At 52.2% G+C, this 21,448-nt stretch overlaps 1 protein-coding gene across 1 annotated transcript in view; it reads right to left on the bottom strand.

Moving 5' to 3' along the window:
- Nucleotides 1–18,253, bottom strand: part of PKP1 (plakophilin 1) — a 36,067-nt gene extending 17,814 nt beyond the window's left edge. The window contains exons 1-3 of the mRNA XM_031608620.2: nt 15,203–18,253; nt 8,925–9,025; nt 610–1,034 (exon numbers count right to left, since the gene is read on the bottom strand). Of these exons, the coding sequence (XP_031464480.1) occupies nt 610–1,034; nt 8,925–9,025; nt 15,203–15,404 (728 nt within the window). The 5' untranslated portion in view covers nt 15,405–18,253. The remainder of the gene's footprint in view (nt 1–609; nt 1,035–8,924; nt 9,026–15,202) is intronic.
- Between the last annotated feature and the right edge of the window lie 3,195 nt (nt 18,254–21,448).

Below are 21,448 nucleotides of genomic sequence, written 5' to 3'. Positions count from 1 at the left end.
TTTTTCCTTCTAACTTCTGACTCAAGTGGTTGTTTTTTTTTTTTTTTTTCTGGAACCTGAACTGGAGGAAAGAAGCAAGGGCTGGGTGGGAAGGCAGAAGGGAAACATGACTGCTCCCAGGTTCTCAGCTCTGCCCTGAGTCAGACCCTCAGGAACAAACTCCTTCAGCTTCAGCTGTTTTTTTTTAAGGTTGGTTCTCTGCCAAAGCAGAGCAGGGTGACAGCCAGGAGAGACACCCAGACTGCACACCAGCCCTTTTTGCTCTTCACGTCCCCACCCTCATCTTGCAAAGGAGCTGACAGCTAAAACCACTGCAGAGGCACCAGGCAGCATCTTGCCCAATATCGCACAGCTACAGCAGAGACATTTGCACTGAGCCAGCCGCGTTGGTCTCTCTCCATAGTCCATAGAGAGAAATAAGCCCTTTGAGCATGACTCATCTGACCCACTTTAGATGCCACTGCAGGATGCGATTAAGCACACCGCGCACTTGTCAACAGATCTCCAGTGGCTATTAAGCAGCTCAGGTGACAAACTCAGACGGACAAACCTCCAAGCATTTACCCAGATCAGCATTTACCCAGATCCATCCCACTGCAGCAGACTTACTTGGAGCCAGACTGAGCCTGTCCATAAACCGCATCCTGCTTGCAGCTCATCACGGGCTGGGCATAGACCACGTCGGGCTTGTTGCTGGAGGGGCAGGAGAGAGCCCGTGCAGGCATTTTTTTACTTGTCCTGGTAGTTCCTTGCTGGGTGCTACAGCTGCTGTAGATGCTCTGGCGGTTCAAGGTTGCCTTGTGCTCTGCCCGACCCCCGACCTGACTCTTCCTCAGCGTGCCCCGCGGTGGTTCGCAGTAGAGGTCGGGCTCGCTCCGGCTGCTCTTGATGTTCTGCACAAAGCAGTAGTCGCTGCCGGCCCTGTTGGGGCTGCAGACTGCCTTGCTGTAGTGCTTGCTGCCCCAGCCCTCCATCTGGCTGTAGGAGCTGTAGCGCCGGTTCTCAGCATCCCGCTTCAGGGTCCCGTTGTACAGCTGGGCAACAAGAAAACGGGAGACAGCACAGATTAGGAGAGGTTGAGTTGGAGGTCAGCATTGCCGAGCCCAATCATGCATGGGTGTTACAGCTACCAAATTCCCATACCTCTTAGGTGTTTTTGTGACCTGATCTCCTAGTCATAGAATCATAGAGTCATAGAACTATGAATCATAGAATCACTGAATATCCCCAGTTGGAAGGGGATCCATAAGGATCATCTAATCCAACCAGTCATCAAACCATAAAGTCATGGAATGGTTTGGGCTGGAAGAGACCTCAAAGTCTTTGCATCCTGCATGAGGAAGGAAGACCTGACCCAAACTCTTGGCAAAGAACCACTCAACCCAAAGCAAACTCACACAGCACCTGAGCTGACCAACTTAAAGCACAGACCCCATGAGGGGTCTGCATCCTGCACACCTCAATCTCATCACAAGTCATGGCGTGTTTGTGGGCCAAGCACAGTACAAGCATCAAAATATAGGGCAGCACAGCCTACCAGAAGCCCTTACAAAGATTCCAAACCCTCTCCTGAAATCTGGGGATACAGTGATCAGGATCTGGTAACCAAGAAGTGAAAGGTCCAGCACAACCCTGCCATACAGCAAGTGCCTTGATCCCAACACATAGGGTCCAACCCAGCTTGGAAAAACAGAAGGCAAAGACTTTCCTCCTTGTGAGAGATCACATCAGTTTTCATCACAGAGAATGTTGAACCATTCAATCTTCCAGCACTGCCCATACTTATTTTTAATTTCCTTATGGTATTTTGTTCCCTTCTGCCTGCAAGTTCCTTAGGAGGGGAGTAATGGGAATGAGAAAATGGAAAGATGGAATTCATGAATCTCATCGTGCCAAGAATCTTATTTGTGACAAGGTGTGTTCCCCTCAGCATTCTGGTGATCAGCACTCCAAGAAATAGAGTAAACAGGAATAAAAGGAACTGATGGTTCCTTCTATTGGTGCCAAATTTGGTGCACTGGATTTGGTGCCAGAGACCTTCTCATCCCAAAGGCTGCCTCAGCCCCCTTGGGTTCACTCAAGGAAGTTAATGGCACTTGGTGTGGAAAGCCCATGGTGCAATGGTCCACAGCTGTGCCTATCTGAAACAAACAAACAAACCAAACCAATATTTTCTAACATAGAAGCACCATGAAAAGCATCATCCCAAATCCCTCTGCTCTGCCCCAATTCATCCCAGCCCTGAGCACGCTCAGCATCATTTCTCTCTCCAACACTCAGCAGAATTGTCATTATGCTAATTAATTAAGCCAAATAATTCCATTAAGAAACTGATCTTCAGGAATGCAGTGAATCCTCTCTGCTGCATCCTGAAGAGCTGCACAGGTAATGGCTGGAAGCATTCAGAACGGGTTAGGAGGCAGAAAGAGAAACCCTTTCATCCAGTTACACTGGACCCACTTTGCTCTGCCACTTGAGCACAAAGCAGAAGGACTTGAGATATTTCACTCTGCAGGTTTACATCTAAACAGGTAAACTGCTAGAAGGGGAGAAAATTCTCTTTGCATTTACTCCAGAGGATGCAGAAAAAACCTGTTAGTGCTGCAACGTGGCAGATAGCAGGCTGGATGCACCCTACAGTGATCCCAGGGGTTTGGAAGAAGAATTTGCATGCAATAAGAAGAGTGAGGATGAGGCACATGGCTGAGCACAGCGAGTCTTGGGGCTCCCCTGGCAGTGGGGCAGCCCCATGGAAACGATCAGGGTGGCCGTGCAGCAGAGGTGCTCAGCATCCAGGTCCACTCTGGCGATGATTGACCTTTCAGGAAGGATCTAACCCACCACAGATGGGGATATCTTCCTAAGGGTGACACCATCCTCATTCTATTCCATTTTTCCAGCTGCTCTCTGATGGAACACAGCAGTTGCGCTCAGTGATCCTTATGGGTCCCATCCAACTTGGGATATTCCGTGGAACCCTCAGAACAACGATGGTGGGACACAGCCAGTGCAGGACAGTGTGGGGTGGCCTGGGGGAACCCAGTGGCAGGGCTTGCTGCTGGCAGGCTGGAGCAGCAGCCTTTGGACATGAGCCCTGTCACATTGCTTTATGAGTCACTATAAGCCAGGATTATTTTATAGGGCTGTCAGAAGCTTGGCACAGCCACGTTGCCCCCAGGCATTTACCAAAGCCAATTCAGCTAACCGTGGAAGTGCCAGCTCGTCATTTATCTAAAGCTATTGTTTGCTTCCCAGTGTGCTCGGATGGGATCTCCGCCAGCAGAGCGGGCGAGGGAAGGTGTGAACACGTCCATGTTTATAGGTGGGAATCATCCCTTGTGTATTTCCTGCTGCGCTTCAGAGCAGAGCAGAACATTGTTCTCCTTCCTGCCAGCCCTGGGAAGGGCGCAGCAAAGCGGCCGCCTGTTTGGAAAGTCTTCTTTCTGCAACACAGGGAGCCCTGAGCAGCAAGTCAGTGCAGGTCCTGGCAGGGCGGGGAGGCCTTTTGCAAACTCATGGGAAAATAGTTCCCGTGTGATGCGAAGCTCATTACCAAAGTCAGTGCATGACTTTTATTGCTGATGCTACCAGATGCTTGGCTGAGCCCATTTTAATCTCTTTCAAGTGGCACGGACCTAATTGGTATCTTAGAGTTCCTCTTTGCAGCAGGAGACTGATCCAAAGCCTCCAGATCGATGAGGAGCCTCCTGCCAGCTCCAGCGGATTTTGGAGCTGCTTGCCAAAAAGTCCCTACAAACCCACAGCCAACCCCATCGCTTCTTGATCTCGGCAGAATGCCACCTCTGTGCCTTAAGAGCAGAGCCATGTCCCCATGGAAAATGGTCCCCAAGGAAAGCCAGAGACCTTCACCTCAGAGCAAAGGGAGCGATGGAACAGAGCTCCTCACGTTATCTCTTTGTTGGACATAGCAATCAGGGAGATAGGGAGCAGAGCAAAGCGGGAGGCACTGCTGTCTGGAGAGGAGATGTCGCTTCTGAAGGTGAAGGTGATGCCACCACACAGATGTGGTTGGAAGAGCTGCTTGGCAGCCACCTCCAAACTTCTGCTGTGTGTGCAGAGAGAGCTCTCCCCATGCAGAATGACATCAGTGAAAGGAGATCATCACTCTCACCTTCAAACCCCCTGACTCCCCACATCCCATTAGTGGTGGGCACGTGGGTCAGCTCCACATCTTACACCCGTAGCAGTGGGAAGAAACAGTGCAGAAGGGCAGGAATTCCCCCATACAGGGCTGGAGGCAGCACACAGTGATCCCATCTACCCTGCAGGAGTTGGAAATCACCTCAGAAGAGCAGGGACTGTCACCACGTCTTCTCCCTGGTTCTCTGCAGCAATATGGGATGCTCACATGCAGTGTCCCAGATGTGAGCACGCTCTTCTAAAGGAGCCTGAGAGTTTGAGGCCAAGCCTTGGGAGCTACTCATTCATATTAAAACTAGGAGGGGAGGAAAGGGAGCAAAGATGAGCACTGATAGCACACAGGTGCTCTTATCAGGCCTGGGCACTAGGTGCTTCCCCTCACTGCCAGCAGCAAAGACCTGCTTCGAAATTAGCAAACGTGCGTGGAGTGCTGGGACTAAATTACCTGGCCTCTTAAGGAACAATAACTGCAACATCCAGCACTCCTACCAGGCAGGTGAATAGATATCTTTAACCTCTTATCCCAACCAGAAAAAAAAAAAAAGTGCTGGAGAGGAAGTCAGAATGGCTTTGTTGGGCTGTTGGGCTCTTTTTCCTCCAAAATCCCTCTGTTTGAGGAGCAGAGAGGAGGGCTTGCCCAGCACAGCACTGTGCTCGGATCTCAGCACTCCTTCCCTCCCAGATAACTGGGTGTTTCTGACTCCTGCATCTGAGGACGCGATCAGTTCATTACCCAGCTCTAATTCTTTCCCTTGCAATTTGTTTGTTTCTAGAGCTGCAGACAGAGAGAAGTAAAGGACTCCGAATAAACACGTCAGGAGCAGGCTTCTCCCAGGCTGCAGGGCAAAGCACAGGCAATGCAACATGACCGCGTCCCACCCTGAATGATGGGTGGGGAAAGATCCTGATGCTCCTTGCGAAATGCTTTCACTGCTGCCTGCTACGCGTTCCATTGCAGGGAGAAAAATTGCAAAACCAGCAAATATACTGTTAATCCATTTCTGAAACGCTCTTCCCCGCCTCTCCTGAATGCTGCCTTTTCATCTGGTTCTTTATGCAGCTCAGCTTTCGCTCCCGATGGTTCAGATAGCTCCTCCAAAGCACAAAGCCTCTTGCAAAACCTCTCAGGGAAAGCAGGGTCTGACTAAGCAGTGATGTGCAGTACAATGGCACGATCCTGGCCCCACCTTTTGCTTTTCCACGGAGTTCCCCTCCTCAGATTCTGGCTAAACACCTCCGAAGCTGCACCTGCACTTGGGTACACAGCGCATTTGCTGCAACTCATGGGCCACCAGATTGTGACAGCAGCTTTGAGCCCAGTGCTGAACAGATCCCATTTTGGGGGTCCTCAGGCAGTGCTCTGGCCTTACACCACCATGCCCTGGTAGCTTTGGGAGCAGGTGGCCACACACAACTTGTGTTATCAGCATGGTGATGAAGGTCTCCAAGGGTCTGGTGAGCTCAGCTGCACCTGGCCCACAGTCACCACAAAATATCACCCAACACATTGGTCTGCAGCCACTGGTGCGCCCACTGCTGCAACCCACCATGGCCACTGGGCAAAATGAGGCTGCCAGGGAGGTGGGGGAGTCCCCGTCCCCAGAAGTGCTCAAGGAACATGGAGATGTGGCACTGGGCATGGTGGGGTGGGGTGGACTTGGGGATCTCTGAGGTCCTTCCCAACCTCCATGACCCTACAAAATGGGGCTGAGGACTTCAGCCCTGAAGGCTGAGCCAATCCCTGACATGTGAGACAAATCGTGCAGCATGTGCTGGGTCCAGCTCTGTTACCCAGACTGTTACATCGCAGTGCTGCGCTCTGCCACCAACAAGGCACTGCACCATAAGAATAATCAGAAAACAACCTCTAACTGCAGGCAAATCGAAGGTTTTACCCATAGCTTTTACCAATCCAGAGAGCTGCCATCAGCTTTAGGAAGCTCTTCCCTTCAGGTCTGTCATTTCTTTTGCTCTAGTACTGGAACACCAGCAGCTCATAAGGGAAGAAAACTCAGAAGCAAAAGCTTGAGATTCCCAGCAAGATAAAAAAAAAAAAAAACCAGACAAAAGCAGTAAGTTGGGAATAATAGTGTTTAAGAGCTGTGGGTGAGACGGGGTAGATGACAGATCTCCTCGCTGTGTCATTTACAGTCCCCATCTGAAGCAGTGCGCTGAGAAAAGCGGTGTCTAAGCTGCAGCTCTTTGAAGCAGCAGCACGGACACACTGCCTGTTGCACTTCTCAAATTCCAGAAGTATTAACAGTAATTTCCATGACTGCTGTACGAGGTTGCTTCCCTGCAATGCCTGAATTTGCCCATGCATCTCAAAGGCCTTTAGGGCTTCTCAGAAGCATTCCCAGGACTAGGAAGGAAATGCAACTGTCTCTTCAGAAATAGATTTACTTTATCTTCTTTCCCCTGATGAGCCAGGAATTACAGATAGAAAATGCTTACAAAAATGCTGAGAACCTGCCTGATTTCAAATAAGTCCTAAGTTCATATGAAGCCAACCTAAGCTGGAGGCTGGGAGTGTGATATATAGTACACCTCTGGAAGAAGCAAAACAGAGGTTCCCCAGTATGACTGGGGAGCACGGTGTCTGCTAAGCATGTTAAGCAGATTTAGGCTGGAGGTTATATGTTCCCATGTGCCAATGGCACTCGGGATTCATGGCCCCAGCTGCAGTCCTGTTAGGTGGCTGCTCCGACCATGGAGGGAGATGCATCCAGAGGGCTGACTCATCCTGACCTGACAGATCTCCAAGATAGAGCAGATGAATCACTGCCGTACCTCTCTCTGTTGGCTCTGGGAGGAGTCTAGACAACTTGTTAAGACAAAATGGCTGATTTTCAGATAGACCAAGTTTTGTAAGAATAATTTTACTGTGAAACTTTCACAAGTCCCTGTCCCTTTTTTTCCAGTTCCTTTTTTCAGTCCATATCCTGAAGACCTTCACCAAGAACTTCAAGAACACAGTGCTGCTGAGACCCGTGTTTCTGAAGAGAGACCCTCCCAGACCATCCATGCAGAAGAGCCCTTCAGAGAGAAGCCGTGAGCTGCATAAATCTGTGATGAACAGAGGTGACCAAACTGCTCTGTGGTGTCTATTGGAGGCTCCAATCTGTGTAACAACACATGAGCCATCCGCCAGCACAGCAGCACCAGTGCTGGACCCAAAGCCCTGTCGATGTACTTCTTGCAGGAGCCACAACAGACAAACAGCAATAAATCATTTAAACATTACAAATAATTGACTCTGAGGTTCCACCTATGGCTTGGTATGTCTCTCAACTGCACACTGCTGAGGGTTCAGAAAACTCACTGGGAAGGGATATGGACCACAGGGGTCCATGCCTACCCCAGGGATGCTCTGCTCTACCCACCATGGACACTTGGCCTCACACCAGTGAAAGATCACTGTCTGAGATTTAAACAGCTCAGCAAAGGCCTTTGAAACAGCTGACGTTGAGGCTGACAGACAGTGTAAATAAAAATTTCAAAGGCGTGCCAGTGCTCCCAGTCCTTCCCACTGAGCACGCATTGGCACCAAACCCAGTGAGTGACATTATCACTGCCTTAAAGCAAACAAGGGCACCACAGCCATTAAAACAGATGACAGACAAACCTTTGTGAAGCTTAGGAATGCTGATGCTGTAAACAGGCAGAGGATCTGGCAATGAGCAGGAAACACTGCAGCCCTCTGTCTCTGTGCTTGAAGCCAACATAAGCACCTTTCCTGGTTCAAACCTTTGATGGTTGTCAGGGAGCTGCTTTGCAGCCCCACAGTTGTTGAAAGGAGCCCTTTATTTTTCCTGTATTCAAATGCCAGATCTGGGAATTGCACCTCTTTACTTTACAGCTGATGAAAACCAGGGATGAGCAGAATACAGAGCCCAGGTGGGGGGGCAACACCAGCACACGCAGCCCCAGGAGACGTGAGTGGCTCAGAGAGCTTCCCAGTGAACTGAGTGCCACCAAGGGTGGCATCAGGACCTCCCCAGGACATGTAACCTCTGACTGCACAGACAAGTATAGTCTTACACCTGCGTTTTCTGACAATCTGTAATATAATATGTTCTCTGGAAGGAGCAAAGCACCTCCTTTCCAGTTTCAAAGAACACCTTAAAGACATCTGCACCATGGCACTGGCTGCCCAGGGAGGTGGTGGGATCACCATCCCTGGAGATGTGGCATTGAGGGATGTGGTCAGTGGGCACAGTGGGGTCAGATCTGGGGATCTCACAGATCTCCCCCAACCCTAAGGATTCTATGATATATTGTAGGAACAGCAGCACAGTTATGATGCAAACTCCCTGATATCCCCCAGTCAGCTGCGCTGATTTTGTTCAATTAAGTTTCTGTGCACAGAAATAGAAATTGCACCTTGGATACGCTCCAAGATGAGCACATCTTAATGTGAGACCTCTTAACTGAGATGTGAGTCTGAACCTATGGCCTTCAGACAGCTACAAACATTGTGTGCTGTTGGGATATTAATCCCTGAGACCAAACTAAAACTCATCCACAGTAAAATCCCCAGCCACATACAACATCAACATCAGGACCTTGCTGCTATTTGCTTCAATCTACGGATCCTCTCCCTCTGCATTGAAATCTGTGCTGGAATAGCCATAGCCATGCATGACCTGTCTCAGAGAAACTTCTGAAGTGCCACGGCCTTCCCACCCAACACCTGCTGGAGGATGCTTTCTGTGCAGGTTACCTCAAGAGGATGCCACAGCTCCCAGATAAAAGCATCTTACCGGATATCCCCAGCTGCTGTTTCCCATTTGGGTTTTGGTGTAATAACTGCCCCGGGACGTCCCGTAGCCATAACCATCAGCTACACAGTCGTACATGGAACCTGTAAATGGAAAAAGCACTGTCAGTAGGAGTGGGAAGCAGCAGACCATCCCAGTCTTTTCCTTGCAGTGAATTTAGATCCTTTCAACTTATCACCGAAGACTAAAGGAGTTAGAAAGCTTATAAGCAGCACAAGATAGAAAGTCGGTGAGTTGAGCCCTTGCCTTGCAGGCAACCCAAAGATGTTTGTTCCAGAAAAGCTCCTAGAAACTCCAACCCCAGACTGCAAGTGGCATCTGAAGGCCTTCAGCAGAAAAAAACAAGTGCCATAAGATCTACCGTGGACATGAGCAGAGTGGGTCAAGATCTCAGCCAGTATCTGAGGACGGGGTGCTGTTCTGGAATTACAGAATGGTTTGAGTTGGAAGGGGCACTGAAAGGCCCTCTGGTCCTACACCCTGCAACATACAGGGACACCCACAGCTCCATCAGTGCTCAGAGCCCCATCAGCCTGACCTTGGGTATCCCCAGGGACGGGGCAACCATCACTGCCTTTAGTCTCCATCCCCACTCTCTAACAGATCACAGCATTTGTACTGTGTCTTCACAGAAGCGTGTTAGACTGCATCATTACAAACACAGGCTATGATCAGCACTAGAAGAGATTCATCCTCTTCCTAAGCTGCAATTCCCTTACGCAATGCAATGGAAAGTGCAGCAATGACAGCAGAGCAGCAAGGTTCTACACTGCAGCAAGTAAGAATCTGCTCAACTGCAACAGCCACAAACACAGAAACAAAGGAAAGCAGCTGCTTGCCTTCAGAAGGCCTCAAATATACAGGGATCTCCAACAAAACACCACTGCCAACCTTTAAATGAGGTCTAGGAAGAGGTGGAGCCAGGGTCCACCCCTTCTGGTCACTCAGGTACATTGCACACACCTGAGCTCCCCTGGTTGGCCCTGCCTTCCCACCAGGTGCTCCACCACTGCATCAAGCTGTGACTTAGTATTGCCACTACAGCTGAACACCTTCAGGTGGTCCAAAAGAGTTCAAAGTCATTCGAAATTCATTTTCAAAACTGCTCAATAATTGTGGCATCCCAAGTCCCGTTACGAGGAAGTGCAAACCGTACACTCCAATTATCTTCCAGGGAAAGCTCTGAATATCTAACAAGCTACAGAATCAGGACTTACCTGTCTCAAGTTATGCACCTAAACTGGTGGGTAATGTCAGAAATATCCTAATCTCTCTGATTGTTTGATAAGACTCATCTCTTGGATAAACTGGATAAGCTCTACCACAAAGGCCCTGAAGCCACTCAGGTCTCCTACAGCCACCGACCCGTAGAGTGTATCTTGTTTATTGCTGTGCCTGAGGCATCCAGAACCTGTTATGTTGATTTGGTACGTGGCTAAAAATTCTTGCATTTTCTCAGGAAGATTGTCCCCACGGACGCAGTAATGAGATTTTCTTTCTATCGTCTACACAGTGGGAGCAGCACCACATGGATGGCAGCATCTGAAGAACCTCAAGGAATGCAGGGTAGGCAACAGCAGAGCAGTTGCACAGACGTATTTTTGTGCAGAAAATGACAGGATCTCATTGTTAACCACATTTCTAGACATTAGAGCATTCATAGAGCATTGCCCATTATTATCTCTCCAGCCCTGATTGCTTCCTATACATTAAGTTGCACAGGACTTCGCAGTAAGGATGAAGGAGATGGCCACCAGTATGCAAAGGGAGGTAAGTGCACTGACTGGGTACCACCCCATGACATCCCACCAGACTCTGGAGGAGTGCAGGGTTGGGCTTTGGCAGAAGGCAGGCAGGGCTTGGAATGGGAAATCTGAGCCAGGTGACTCGGCGGGGGACAGGATGACAATGGGAATTCTGAGTGCAATCCCATAACAGTTTCCCGGGAATTACTTCTTACAGTCCTTCTCCCGGTCTGTGCAAACATAATGTATCTGCAGGCTGGAATTTCCGGACACTGTTTGTGAGTCAACAGCTTCCTTAAATGGAAGAAAGCGTTTCTGGGTGTGACTCATGGTTAATCGGACCAATCCTCCCCGGGACGGCGCTGCTCTTCCCAGCATCCATTCCTGCTATTCACAGCACTGCAGACTTGGGGGATGAGCAAGGAGACACCACAAGTAGTCCAGTTTTGGCACTTGTAGTTTTAAGACATTTAAGAGAGAATCATAGAGAATCATAGAATCATTAAGGCTGGAAAGGAGGTCTAAGTTCATCAACCCATCACAGCCGTGCCCACTAAGCCATGTCCCTTACCCCACATCTACATGGCAGTGTACATCTACATTCCTGACCCCCTCCAGGAATGGTGACCCCACCACCAACCTGGGCATCCTATGTCACTGCATTACCACTGTTTTAGAGAAGAAATGTCTCCCATTCCACAACCTGACCCTCCCCTGGCACAACTTGAGGCCATCACCTCTCATCCTATCGCTGTCACCTGGAGCAAAGGCCAACTTCTCCGCTCCAACCTCCTCTCAGGAGCTGCAGGGAGTGATGAGGTCTGCCCTGAGCCTCCTCCAGAATGAACCATCCCAGTTCCCTGTCCCTGTAAGACCCCACTGTGCTGCAGACCCATCACTGCCCTTCTCTGGATGCTCTCCAGGCCCTCAACGTCCTACTGGTAGTGAGAAGCCCAAAGTTGCTGAAGAGTTGCCTTCACCTCCAAGAACTTGTATACAAGAGCTTGTAAATATATAATTATAAAAACCTCAAACGTTCAAAGCTGCCTTGCTGGTTTGAGAAGGCACTTCCCTGCCACCGCAGCACTGTGATTTGTTGCTTGGTCTGAAGGCTGGGTAGAACCCAATGATTTTATGGTGGAGGTGGCTTTGCTTTGTCCTGCAAGTTTACACAGCTCTCTGCCCGATTCTTCCTGAGGGGCAGCTGGGATGTGTGCAAGCAGCCCGAGGGGAGAGAAGGGATATTCCTCAGCTTAAGTGCCCCAAGGAGAATGAGGTGATCACCTGTCCTGCAACTTTGGGATAAAAACAAACAGTCTCCAGAGAAAACTGGTCAATCTAAAACCTCCATTAAATCAGGGGGAGAGCTCATGGGCATTAAAACTAACCGCAGCAGCTAGGGAATGCAAGAGGCTGCCCAGAGAGCTGTGGGTGCCCCAACCCTGGAGGTGCCCAAGGACGTGGATGGGGCCAGGGGCAGCTGGTGAGCAGTCAACCCATGGCAGGAGTGGGGCTGGGGTGACTGTAAGGACCCTTCCAACCCAACCATTCCATGGTTCTGTGCTTTGAAGAGCTTTCACTTAAATGCTGTGAGCACCGCTACACGCCAGCTGTGCCCCCCTCTCTGTCATCTATTAGTGATCATCACAGAGCAAAGTAAGACCTTGCTACAAGGCACTGTGCCTGAGCTTTGGGACCCTCTTGATGAGTCATTTGCATTCTTCAAAGGCAACTTTATACCCTTTTAAAGCTAAAAGACTGATGGTGAGGAGAAGAGTTATGTCAGAAGAGCCATTTGTTGAGCACAGCAGAAAACTTCAGCCGGACGCATGAAGCTAACAGGGAGCTTTGTGGCAGTGGAGGCATATTAATAAACATTAATCAGTGGCAGGGAAAGGCAAGACAAGAACCCGTCACTGGTAGTGCAGGCTAGACAGGTTCAATAATAAACCATGCACAGCTTTAAAACAATGAGGATGATTAAACATAGGAAAAAAGTAGTAAGAGAAGGCCTGTGGGAAGCACAAAGCACGATGCCTCCTAGGACAGAAGTGTTGGAGGAACCCCAGAAGCTGAGATTCATGCAGGAGTGACCAGATGGTGCTTTTGCCTTCTGGCCTATGAGCTGAAGGGTTGGATTTTTTGCTTTGCTCAATAATCGGAAAGGCTCGTGGAAGAGCTTTCACTGAATCATCTCACAGTGGGGGAAGGTGACAGAGAACTTCCCAACACTTCATGTTCATGAACCCCTGTTTGTGCACATCAACATAATGACCCCAATTAGGTTGAGATGGCCAGGAGGACTCAGTTCAGCTTGGTTTGCCCTTTTCCCCTGCTGTGACACCGCATTCATTTTCCCCTGGAAATCTGCATCATTCCCAGACACGGAGCAGAAGCCCAGCACACACCAGTTTGGGTCACATTGCCCTGCTGTGGTTGTGCCCATGCCCCGTGGTTGTGCATGCAGGGGTGACATCAGGACCTTCAAACAACGGCCACAACTCCTTGTTCTGCAGTCAGCCAGTGGATTTTAGGTAGACACTGATAGCAGGATGGTAAGAGAACATCTGCTCCACAGAAACACCAACTATGGTATGCAACACCTCCCATCCCTGCTGCATGCAGTGGGATGCACGCCTGCACTCCCCACCCTACAGGCAGGGGTGCATGCATTCCTGAAGCAGCAGAAGGCTCAGCTCTGCTCTGCTCTCCTGCTCAAACCACGTCTCAAAACACAGTGACCTGGGTTGATACCCGACCAGAGACACGCGGGGAACTGCATGCAGAAGGAACAGCACTCAAAGGTTTATCAGGATGTTTTGCCAATCCCCCATCTTATGCAGGAAGCATCCCTGAGAAATCGCGTGTGGATGCATGTAGCTGATGCTGGAGGAGCATTTGGACACAGATGGACAGAACTGCTAACAAATCCCTTGTAGCTCTTTGTAAGAAACATTAACTCTTCTCCTTATGTCTGCTCAGCTGGCCTCGGAACCAGCAGCAGCAAAAGCCAATGTGGTTCAATGCTGTGCTCTGAAAGCTCAGCCCGACCCTCTCAGGCTCCAAAAGAAAGAATAGAAATACATGGGAACTCCTTGTCCTTCTGGGAGCCCCTCTGGCACTGCAGCTTCCAGGTTGAGCCACCTGTGAGGCACCAGGAGGGCACCTGAACCTGCTGTGGGAATGGAGGCAGCTGCTGGGAGTGGGATGTGACTCAGCTTCCCTGGGACGCAGAACCAGAGTGGAACATTTCCACGCAATTCCTATTCCCAGACGTTCCGAAAAGTGTCCGGGGGACAGATTTAGGTTAAGCTTGTTGAGTAAAGATGGGCAGCTTGGGAATTTGCTTTGCTCTTATTTCTTTCCCAGAGTTTTCACTTAGGCTCCTCTCTGGGCAGAAAAATCCCCCTCTGCCTCCTGGCCTTCCTCCCATGGGCAGCAGCAGCAGCAGATGTCCTGCAGAGCTTCCCCATCCCCTCTATCACTGCAACCACAATGCATGCATCCACTGGGAACACTGCCTTGGCAAACCATTCTCTTGGCAAACCAGCCACAAATATGCCCGCAGTGTGGCACCTCCCCAGCGCTGGGTTCTGCCTCCTGATCCTCCTGCTGCCAACTTGTCATCCCCAGCTCACCTGGATTTTCTGCAAACACATCCCCATGTCCGGGGTGAGCTGAAGGACTCAGCTCCAGCTGCCCCTGTACCCAAGGCTTTGCTCTTCCTATTGCCCCAGCTGGAGCAGTGAGCTCACCGCAGCTGCTGGTGAAAGCAGCTCTGAGTCAGGGGGGATTTGTATTGTGGCTGCTGTGCCCACCTGAGGTGCAGCTCTTGACTGGTGGAAGTTGAGCTGCCCTCCAAATTAGCTTTCTCCTGATGTGAGAATAGTGAAGAAAATCCTTTGCCAAGCTTTGAGACACAGAGAAAGGTGTTCCTGTAGGAAACCTGGTTCCAGGACACAGCTGAGCGCTTGCATAAGCCCTGTGCACAGAGGTGGAGCAGTTGCATGGTGTCTGCACCCTGCCCTGCCCACCTCAGAATGGAGGGGGCTGCAGAGCATCCCCACCGCACCGCTGCCAGCCTTCAAACAGGGACACACCGGGAGCTCTGGAGGCACATCCAAGCTCAGGTCTGTGTCCTGTGTGCAGGCATTGCTGCGATGCTGGGAGCTCTGTCTGCACACAGGAGGGGTGAAGCTGCAGGACAGGATGCTTGCAGAGGAGCTGTAAGAACTGTAGGCGGCTGCTCCAGCTTTGAAGCCGGGGAGAACAGGGATAGGAGCAGTGTACCAACATGTCCCAGAGCCATGGGGACATGGAGCCCCACTGTGCTCTAGCACTGCATCCATCCGCACACCACAGATCTTCCATCCCATGCAAGAGACCCCGACATCTCCCAGCTGTGGGGTACCCCACAAGAGACACGAACCGCTCCGTCCCCTATAAACCAAACCCCACAGAAGCTCACAGCAGAAGCAGCCACAGCAGCTGCCCTGACCCCAGAGGGGATGGTACCTCTGTTGGAGTGCCCCACGCTCGATGACACCGACGACTTCTGCTTCTGCCGCTTCACCGTCATCATCACTTGCTCCTGGACCCGCTGTTTTCCCGTGCCCTTCGTTTTCAGCTTGTGATCCGAGGGCAGGGCCAGCGTGGAGCTGGCCTGGTCTTGGAAGCACTCGTATGCCAACGCCGTTTTCAGCGGAGAGTGAAGCATGGCTGCAAACCACAGGGGACGGGGAGCTGCTCTGCACCTGACCACGCGCACCACGCAATGCCACAGCGACCGCGTCTCTTTTTGGGGTTAATCTCCCGAACCCCTCCTTGCCATACGTCCCCAAGCCCAGCGTGTCTCAGGGCTCCTTCTCCCAGCTCTGCTCCCCGCCGTGTGAGCAGGCACACCCTCTGCCAGACTGGATATACAGCCCTGCCTGCACACACCCACGCGCTCCCCGCCGCCGCCGCCGCTCGCGGCCCCGCAGGGCGCACAGCTCTGCTGCCCTCACCCCCAGCTCTGCCCCCCAGGATGGGGGATCCTGGAGGAAAAAGGGGGTGAGGGTGGGAGAGGGGCGGGTGCTGCTGGGTGGGTGTGGGGTGGTGGGATGGAGGGTCTCCCACACGGCTTGCTCGTGGCGTTTAATCCCCTTGGTGTAAGTTGGGTTGAAATGGTGCCCCAGTGCTGAGGGCGTGGGGATGGCTGTGCTGGGAGGCAGCGCTGTGGGTTAGGGGAGCAGTGCTGCACACCACGTCCTGTTCCAATGGGGGATCTGGGTGATGCTCCCAACTTTGTCTGTCTGTCCACCTCATCATCCTCTAGCTGCACAGCTGCAAATCCAGTCTCCAGAGCCCAGGATCTGCACTGCACCTAATGGGGGTTTTGTGGACCCCCGCAGGCAGCTGATGTTCTGGGGATGAGACCCCTTCCCAACAGGGATCACACCATTGGCAGTGACCGCCTTACAGCCTGGCTTGCCCCCATGGATGAGTCAGGACAGCCCACAGGCAAAGCACTGGGGCCATCTATGCAAGTGGCTTGGGGTAGTGTGGAGGAAGGGAGGATTTTTTGCAAGAAGAACACAAAAGGACCCAGCAAGATGAGGAGTCACGCATTGAGTTTTGGCTCTGAAAGGTTTCTCATTGCTGTGGAGTCCTATGCAGAGAATCAAAGCCCTTAAAGTTGGTGGGATTTCAGGTCACAGCAGTGCTGACAGTGCTCCTGCCCAGCCACGGGCAGTGGAGGGAGGCCAAGGAGAGGACCTGTGGGGCTGAAGCTTCTTGGGACCCCTTGGCACAGGACAGGAGGAGCAGATTTTTGTGCACTGCCATGGAGAGAGTTCCTACTAGAAGAAACCCCAACAGTCATCACTTGAGGGAGCAGCACCCACAGGCCCAGTGCTGTCAGCTCACAGATGCTGGATCCCTCATTAAGACTCAGAGCAAGAGCACCTGGAGTTGAATCATTGCTGGTTCTCCTTCCCCAGGGTCCCAACACCTCACCCAAGGGACGAGCTCTGTCACACAGCCACGGTCTTAGACCATGCCCAAGACCACAATACCCAAGCAACACAAGAAAGACTTTCTGCTGTGTCCACCGTGCTCCCACTCTGAATAAGGAACAGCAAAGCAAAAGCTGAATGTTGTTGCTTTCCTGCGCCCTACTTCTTTCTCCTGGAAGCTTCTTATCGATGCCAAGCGATGCTTTCGCAAATCAATGACAGGCTGTCAGCGTCAGGTGGCTTCTGCACAACAAAGTGTCCAGCTCTTGCAAACCTGTAATGTCATTTCCCCCTCGGCGAGGAGCAGCCCTCACCCCATCCCTGCACGGGAGAGCAGAGCGGTTACCGCATCCCATCATTTGCTGGCGGATAATAGAAATGCTGCTCCAGCATCTGCCCTGTTTCATAACCCGCCCGAACTGCTGAGCTGGGCTGCAGGGCCGGGGCAGGCATGGGGAGCTTACAGAGGCTTTCAAGAAACAATGGTTTCTTCAGGGTGAGTTTGCATTGTTTAGCCCAAGGGAGGGAATCTCCCAGGATTCTGCAAGAGATCCCAAACCCGACTCTGAAAGAGCAAAAGGTACTTAAATAAAGGAGTTCGCTGCGCCTCTGTGCTGCTTCTGCCCTGAATCACGGGCCGGGGATGCTTACTTAGCAGGGCACGGTGAGTGTCATCCCAGCAAGCCCAGTGCAGCAGAGCTTACATCTGCAAGCGCCTGGAGCGCATTCCCTGTCTGCCTCCCTGTCTGGAGCTCGCAGGCACTGCGGCGGTTCGGGAAGGCTGAGAAGGAACAAAACCCGAGCCGGATACGGAGAGCGACGGGCAGAACGTTGGAGAGTTCAACCCCAAAACGGGCAGATGGGGAGCGAGGGGGGGACGCGGCCCTTCAGCGCTGCGTGTGCGCAGCCCGAGCACCGCATGGCGATGCCGTGAATCACCGCTCCGCGCCCCACACGCTCACAGGGACACACCTTTGTGCATCTGGCCGCTTCAAAGCATTTTTGTGCGAGTGCCTGGGATTCCTGCCAGCTGGCTGATCGCAATCAAAGGGCTCGCTAGCCCAATGCTGCTCCCAGAGCGGTGCGGGGCTTTCTGTTCAAACTTGTCGGGCGCTCCTGAGCTGAAGGTTCCTATAGATGGCTGCTAAATCCGCCGGGGGAACGCAGCCATCCCCGCCGTGGCTGATGGGCAGCCCTGCTGTGCCATCGCAGCTCCACGCTTTGCTGCTGCCCGGCGGCGCTCAGCAGAGGGACGGACGGAGCAGAGCCGGGGATGCGGTGCATTTCCCAACAAAACGCCATTTTCTGAGCCGTGACTCAGCTGAGACTTCCCCGAGCCTGGCGAGGTTCCTCCTGCCCTCCTCACGCTCAAAGCCTCAGTTTCTCTCGGCCCCTTGTGGAAGGTTCTCCCCTCCTGGGGCACCAGAAGGTGCTCCTTGCATACGTGGCATTGCGCTGTTTTCTGGGTGGTGGATGAGATGGCGACAGCGCCCTTAGCAAAGCTGGTTGACCTCTCAGCATGGATGGGAGCTTATGGGATAAAGGGGAGGAAAAGCCCTCCATAAAAAGGCAGGGCAGCTCACGGAGAGCAGTGCTGAAAGCTTTGTGCAATAAAGATAAAGCAGCTGGGAACAAAATCAATGCTTGGTTCAGGTGTGTTGTAACAGATAGATGGAGTAATTAACACGGAGGAGCCGACCCTCAGCCCACAGCAGCACCAGCTCAGCTGTACTGCTCCAAACTTTACCCAGCTGAGCTCTGGTGGAGCTCCCACTGCTTCTCAGCTTCTCTGCTTTTGTGGTGAATTGTTTTGCCCTAACAGGAATTAACCTCAGCTTCAGTTCCCTTTGTCTGTATCATCCTATATGAGGGGGCTGCACAGAGCTGGGGGGTCCCTCTCAGCTCCCCTTTCCAACCAACACGGCTCTCCCAGACCTCTCCCATCCTTCCCTCCTGCATCCTGGTGCCACTCCCAGCCCCCACTGCCAGCTGTATCTCCATGGGCCCAGGTTCCTGGGTTGCTGCTTTTGCTGCCCCTGCTCTTGGCATGTGGCATGCACAATTCATGCAAGGGGACACAAAGAGCAGGATGTCTGTGAGCTGGAGGCCACTCCTGATGCTTTGTGCAGAAACTGCAGATGCTCTCAGTCATCACTATTGAGGCTGAGGATATTCCTTGTTCCTTCTGCCCCTCCCTAACCTGGCCAAACCATCCCATCCCAGCTCTCACCTCTGATGAGCAACCATCTCACAATTCTGACCATGCCTTGGTCAGCGAGCATCGAGCTGTTGGGGCAGGGCAGGCACCAAGGAGGCGTCTGGGAGGGGATGATGATGGTGATGATGATGATGGTGGTGATGATGATGGAGACGGAAGAAGCTTTGAGCTCCCCTCGAGGATCAGGCTGTCAGGTTGCTGCGTCCACCCAGCTTTCATCTCCCTGTGTCCCCACCTCATCCGAGGAGCCTCCACCAAACTGGTTGAGGTGCTGCCCATCTCCTGCTGCCTCTGTCCCATTCCCTCTGCCCTGCAATGCGCAGCTCGGGGTGAAGGAGAGGCACTGGGAGGGAAATGCTTCACACTGTAGCATAACATCTGGGGTTCTTCTAGCAAAGCTCATCATTGTTCTGGTCACCTGCAGCTCAAACAAAAAGCATGGGACAGTGTTTGGGTGTGTCTGGGGTATGGAAATGGGAAGAGCCCAGACTGCCATGAAGCCAACCCCTGAGACAACATAGGAGTGTTCCAGAGGCTCTGTGCGGTGTGTGAGTGTAGCCTGGATGGTACCCTATAAAAGCAGTCAGCTCAGGTCCTGCCAGATGCATCTGCTGCCCCCAGGAGTGGCTGGAGGGAGGGCTGGGGCACCTTGTCTGGAGGTGACACTGCCAGTATTCATGGAAGCATCAAATGGTTGGGTTGAAAGGGACCTTAAGGTCCCTCAGTGCCAATCCCTGCCATGGGCTCCATGCCCCCACCAGCTCGGACTGCCCAGGGCTCTGCACAGCCTGGCACCCACAGCTTCTCTGGGAAGCTTGTGCCACAAAGAATTTCCTTCTAGCATCAAATCTAAATCTACCCTCTTTCAGTTTAAAACCATCTCCCCATTTCCTACCACTATCAGACTGTCACTCTGCCCCTGCTTATAAGCTCCCTTCAGGTCCTGGAAAGCCACAGTGAGGTCTCCCCAGAGCCTTCCCTTCTCCAAGCTGAACAAGCCTGGCTCCCAGCCTTTCTTCACAGGAGAGGTGCTCAGAAATGCAGCGCAGCCAACAGCTGGGGGTTCCTCTGCAGCTGGAGAGCCTGGCAGGGAGGCCGACAGCCATCTCACCCAGGCAGATCCCCGCACTCCTCCTCACCTCCCTGCGCTCACAGCGACCTGCCCCAGCTCAGAAACGCTGCAGGGAAGGGAGAGTTTGTTCCCACCAGGGAAGGAACAGAGATGACAGGGCCAAATTTAGGCAGGGAAGCGAGCGCGTCGATGGCGCGAGGATGCGCTCGATTCCACGCGGTTGTGAAATCCTTTGCGTTTCTGGTGGGGGAGGAAACCTGGCAGGACAGCTTATGTAATGATTTAGCAACAGGTCCCAGCGTCACCCAGCTCTTTGAAGTGGGGGGTGGGCCTGGGGTGCGACGGGGAGCGGAGGAGGGCAGTGAGCACTGCCCAGGGGTTGTGCATGGCCACGTGTCCATGGCACAGGGGGCACCGATGCTGGGATGGGGCACGGGGACACGGCGTGGGGAAGGGATGCAGAGAGAGCTCCGACACCACGGGATGTTATTTACATCCACGGAGTGGGGTGGGATGGGATCTGCGTGGCAATAACCCTGAAGGATGAGACGGATGACCCAGAAGCTCAACCCTATGTCTAAATAAATCCTGAAACCCGTTAAATAAAAACTGCTGTGAATGAGCAGCAAGCAGAAGATCTGTGTGAGCTGTGCTGCTCACGTTATTATTTAAAGAGACTGCTTTTCTTAATAGTGAAACTTGCAATGCTACTGATCAGTTGTGAGCTCATCTTGAGACAAGATTTGAGGCTGATCCGTGTGTCACACGTGGGTTGTGCTTCACTGGTCTGCTTTGCACAAAGAGCCCTCAGTGAGCTGAGCTTTGGGCAGCTGGGTTTTTCCACGTCCCCCTGCAGACTGAACAGGGACAGCAGACTTTTGAAGGCAATGTGTAGCTGGGCATGTGGGCAGCTCGTGGCTATCAGTACAAAAGATGGGAGAAGGAGGCGGAGATGTGATATTCTGAGATATGTGGCACAGCACGCACTCCTCCCTGTGACAGTGTGCAAACAGTGAACCAAGATGTCTGTGCAGGAGCATCCCGTGCACAATAGGTGTGGAGAAAGCTGTGGGCTTTGTGACTGCTCCATCCATCTCCTGTGTTGCCCAAACCTGTATGTCACTGCCCAGGGCAACCTCCTTTGTCAAGGCTTGGTTGGATGCGTGGGCTGCCTCACAGCTGTGTGTCACTGCTGTCCATGGGGGAAAACCATGGAAGGTTTTGGGTTGGAAGGGACTTCTAGAGGTCCTGGGTCCATCCCTGTGTTCAAAGTAAGCCTCACCCCAATGGCAGCCAGGCTGCTCCAGCTCATGCCCTGCTGAGGTTTGGATCTCTTGGAGGATGGGGATGTTCTGATCTCAGGGCTGCACCTTTCTCATCATAAAGGCTTTTTCAGTCAGAGCTGCTTCTGCTTCAGCTTCTGTACAGCGTCACCTGTTCTTACCCATGGAAATGAGAGGGCATAGAATGGCCTG

This window comes from Phasianus colchicus, chromosome 25, assembly GCF_987193195.1.
Source record: "Phasianus colchicus chromosome 25, bPhaCol1.hap1.1, whole genome shotgun sequence".
Lineage (NCBI taxonomy): Eukaryota > Metazoa > Chordata > Aves > Galliformes > Phasianidae > Phasianus > Phasianus colchicus.
Note: the sequence above shows the minus strand (reverse complement) of the source record. Positions and strands in the feature narration are given on the sequence as shown.